The 4,283-nt window shown below is 38.9% G+C and overlaps 2 protein-coding genes across 2 annotated transcripts; both read right to left on the bottom strand.

The window, feature by feature from the left end:
* Positions 1-387: 387 nt before the first annotated feature.
* Positions 388-1,729, bottom strand: LOC118489058. Its single transcript, XM_035986578.1, has 2 exons — positions 1,087-1,729; positions 388-786 (listed from the first exon to the last, which is right to left on the bottom strand). Exons 1-2 carry the CDS (start codon positions 1,524-1,526, stop codon positions 438-440), a joined length of 789 nt encoding a protein of 262 aa, XP_035842471.1. The 5' UTR covers positions 1,527-1,729; the 3' UTR covers positions 388-437.
* A 323-nt stretch (positions 1,730-2,052) lies between these two features.
* LOC110923034 lies at positions 2,053-3,769 on the bottom strand. The gene is made up of 2 exons (XM_022167223.2): positions 2,528-3,769; positions 2,053-2,243 (listed from the first exon to the last, which is right to left on the bottom strand). Exons 1-2 carry the CDS (start codon positions 3,439-3,441, stop codon positions 2,192-2,194), a joined length of 966 nt encoding a protein of 321 aa, XP_022022915.1. The 5' UTR covers positions 3,442-3,769; the 3' UTR covers positions 2,053-2,191.
* Between the last annotated feature and the right edge of the window lie 514 nt (positions 3,770-4,283).

The following is a 4,283-nucleotide window of genomic DNA, read 5'->3' as shown; positions in this document are numbered from 1 at the left end:
CGATCATTGAACATGTAACAACATCCATTTAATATTATAGTTGAAGTGGTATTATTTTGATAACCTATCCAAATTAAAATGTTTTGTTTAATAGAATGAAATGTTAATATAGTTACCTTAATGGATTTATTAGGGTATAAGGAGTGGTTAAACACTTTAAAGTGGCAAAACAAAAAACCGACCAATCAGAGCGCGCAATGTCAATTAGGCAAAAGTGTTTAAACTTTGCTGAAAAGTGTTGGCAATGGTTTAAACACTTGCTGAAGTGGTAAACTTTTATTATTATTATTTTTTTGCAATAATTTATTTAATATAAATAAATTTAGGATATATACATTAAATTAAAAAACAATAAAGTTTCATAAATTAAATTAAAAACATCAAAGTTACACTAAATTAAAAAACAATAAAATTACATTAGCATGAAACAATTTAAACTAGTCTTCGTCGGAATCGGCCAAAAGATGGGGTAAATCTTGACTTGCGAGATGATCTATGAGATCGTGTTTGAGTCTCCAATGGGTGTCTTCATTCAACAACTCGCCCAGCACCGTATCGTCTAGAGCCGGCTCGACCGGAGGATCCCGAATGTGCACCGGTGTTATCGCCTTTCCATCGTCTTTCAAAATCATGTTGTGTAAAATAATACACGTGTACACGACATTCCTAATTTTTTTAACCGATCTTGCTCGCATCGGTCGACTCAATACACCCCATTTCCCCTTCAAAACACCAAAAGCCCGTTCGACGTCTTTTCTTGCCGCCTCATGTTGCCTCTTGAATTTCTTTTCGTTTACTTTGTGAGGGTAAGGGATCGACTTCACAAACACGGACCACGAAGGGTAGATTCCATCCACGAGCAAATAACCACGTTTGTATAAATGGTTGTTAACGTAAAATGGACATTTTGGCGCAGTTCCATTTCGTTCCGTTAAAAATAACGGAGATTGTTGTAGAACATTGATATCGTTTTGAGAACCGGGTGGACCGGCAAAAGCATGCCAAAACCATAAGTCTTGAGAAGCAACCGCTTCAAGCATAATAGTCGGGTATCTATGATCTCCTCGCATATATTGGCCTCGATACTCTGTCGGACAAAAACGCCAAACGAAATGGGTGCAATCAAGGCTACCGAACATACCTGGAAGGTGATGTTTTTCCTCATGAGCTTGGTATAAAAGTGCCATGTCGTGGCTTGTCGGTCTACGTAAGAACTCTGGACCATATATTTTGCAAACCGTGTCACAAAAATATTCTAGGCACTCGCGGGAAGTTCTTTCGGCCATATGCAAGTACTCGTCGTTCTCGTCTGGAGTGTTTCCAGTTGCGAGCTGTTTAATAGCCGATGTCACCTTTTGCAAGGGCGTAAAGCCCTTCCTACCTCGCGCACCGGGGGCCTCTACAAACCACGGGTCGTTCTCTTCCACATCAGACACAATTTTTAGAAACAAACGTTTCGACATACGGAACCTATGCCGAAAGATATCTTCGTTGTACTTCGGGTCTTCGACAAAATAATCCGCCATGAGTGTCTCATGCCCCTCCTCACGTTGACGTTCAATATATCTCCTTCGGTTAGATGTGCCGGTATCTTGAAGTTCGGCTTCTTCGATGAGATTTTGAAAAAAAAAGAATGCTACTATCGGATGAATCGTCGCTACTCATGGGTGGGAACCATAACGGGAGTTCATCCGCCATTTTGTATGGTAAACTTTTAGAAGGAATTGGTGGTATTTTTTGGTTTGTATGAGTATAAACTTGAAGGTATATGGTTAAATGGTTTATTGTGATATATATATAGTTTAATTTTAAAAAAAAAAATTGTTTTTTTTAAACGGTAATATTACCGTTGGATGTGGCCCCCCCTTTTTCCATTTCCTTTTCCCGAGTCGGCAAAGGGTTACCGCTCATTAACTTTTGCCGCGCCCCATGTTTATTGGCGGCGGTGTTTGCCGCTCGGCAAACTCGATTGCCGATGGTTTGCCGCACCCACTCCGTATCCCCTTAGGTGATGATGTTTTTTTAAAAAAACCTTCTCTAAAAGTTGCACGTTTGTTTATTATATTAGGCGTATGATGAAACAAGGCTGCGAAAAGTTCATGCTTCCATTGATTATCTGAAGAAAAAAAAGGATAAAGAACATGTTGCTTCTTTTGGTGGTCTTTTGAGTGTTGACAAAGACATCATATCATCATGCTGTTGCTAATGCATGCCTCTGACTTCCATTGGTTACATGTTCCACTCTGTAGCTTAGTCGAGAAGTTTAAGAAGAGATTCAATACAACTATATATTATGAAAAATGAAACATTTTTTAGTTAATAGTGTTATATACCAATATATTCGAAAAGCGATAACAACAAAGGAAATTGTTGAAACACCAGCTTACGGCTTACGACTTACGACTTCCTAAGTAAAGAAAACATATGTATGCAAGAATATATATATTAGTTGCCCTTTAACTAATAGTTGGTTGGTACATGTTACATGAAAAAAAAGAATTATGGAGGATGACCAAATGAAACTCACCGAGGAGGTCTGAGATTTTGTTCAATTCTTGGAGATGTTCTGGTTGCAGAAGCAGTATGAACCCTAATCACATGCCCCACCATTGAGACTTGAAGTGCTTCTTCTTCATAAGCTCTTCTCTCCATTTCTTCTAATCTTGCTTTCTTCTTCACCTTGACAAACATAGCAATCAAAAGCAGCCCCACCAGAAAAACAGCAATTGCAGCACCAACCGAGCATCCAAAAGCCACCGTCCACCCCCTCATCTTCTTCCTCACCGGCAACAATGGTGACTGTACCACCAGCCCAAAGTGCCCCTGGCTCATGGCACCACAAACGCTGGGTGCAACCTCTTTTGCTAGCTTCACCCTCCCATCCCCCTCAAATGTTGCACACATCTTAATCCTACCATCTAATGTTGAGCTTGCTGTATAATTGCTGAAATTTATTTGAATACCCCCCGGGGACCGAATTTTAACCTCAAACTGTGTGTCGTCACCGTGGTCACCAGAGTTATAAGCTAGTAAACCTAGTACGGGCGACACAAGTTGATAACCTAGTAGGGCATCATAGTTATCATAGTAAATGTTTGACCAGTTGTTTCCTAGGTTTTGTGTTACAATAAGGATTCTTTCTATGCAAGGATGGACATCCACACCAACTTTCAAGTAAAACTCATTGATGGTTGCGCCATACCTCTTCAGGCTCCCGCATCGGTACCTTGATGTGTAGACCGTAATGCCCGAAAGATTTGATGGCAAATTGATGCTGTAAGGTGTGCCTGTTTTGAAGTGCTTGTTGAATGACTTGAATGTGTAATCTCGAATCACCAGATCAAGGAGTCTTGTGGATTTGATCCCCTGACCTCGGATAGGTACTGATACCAGAACAAAGATCACCCAAATGATCAGACAAAGACGACGATTCGATCCCATTAATCTTTAGACCAACCACACCTAGCCGCTACTTTTTACTATATATGGTATGATCCCAACTCTCTGTTTGACATTTGTGTGGATCAAGAAAGCAAATCTTTGTTTCTTCCAGGTAATTAATAAGAGAGAGATATATGGGCACCGGAACCAAAAGTGCTGGATCTAGAAAACAAATAGATCTTGAAAGTTGTTCTTGGATTCTGTAGGGTTTGTTTTGGGGAGTTTTAAACAACAAGTGGAGAGTCTTGGAGGATTCATGCCAACTGAAGATAGATCGAGTTATAGAGAAAGTGGGTGGTGGGTGATGATTGTTTATGCAAAAGATTGTTGCTTTGAAGATAATATGATAGTCACCTAAAGGCTTCTTTTGAACAGATAATATATGTAATATTTAAGATATCAACATTAACGTAAGATGTTTAGATACAAAACAATATTATAACAAGTCGGTCGCTATATTAATTGATTTTACATAATGTTTTGAGCATATTTGCATGCACAAAATTGTATAGATTTGTAACTTTAGTTTTATATCTTTATAACGTATAGTGATAAGAAACCGGTTACATGTTCAGAAAGGAGTTCTCAATGTGAACAAGCCACTATTATTGTCATGATGAATGGATATTTCTTTTAAAGACAGGAGCCTACACATGCATACTCTTAATAATTTTTTCATTTTAATTAAAAACAATTTGGAGCGGGCAAAGATAAATATTTACTAACCTCCTATTTATTACAGGACTATTTTCACATTTTATATACGTTGCGTATAGGTCTATACCACTACTCATTATTGCAGAAATCGGCCTAGGTGGCCGATTAATCGGCGCCTAGGCGCT

The sequence above is a fragment of the Helianthus annuus genome, chromosome 17 (genome assembly GCF_002127325.2).
Source record: "Helianthus annuus cultivar XRQ/B chromosome 17, HanXRQr2.0-SUNRISE, whole genome shotgun sequence".
Classification (NCBI taxonomy): domain Eukaryota; kingdom Viridiplantae; phylum Streptophyta; class Magnoliopsida; order Asterales; family Asteraceae; genus Helianthus; species Helianthus annuus.
The sequence above is the reverse complement of the archived record's forward strand: the minus strand, read 5'-3'. Positions and strand labels throughout refer to the sequence as shown.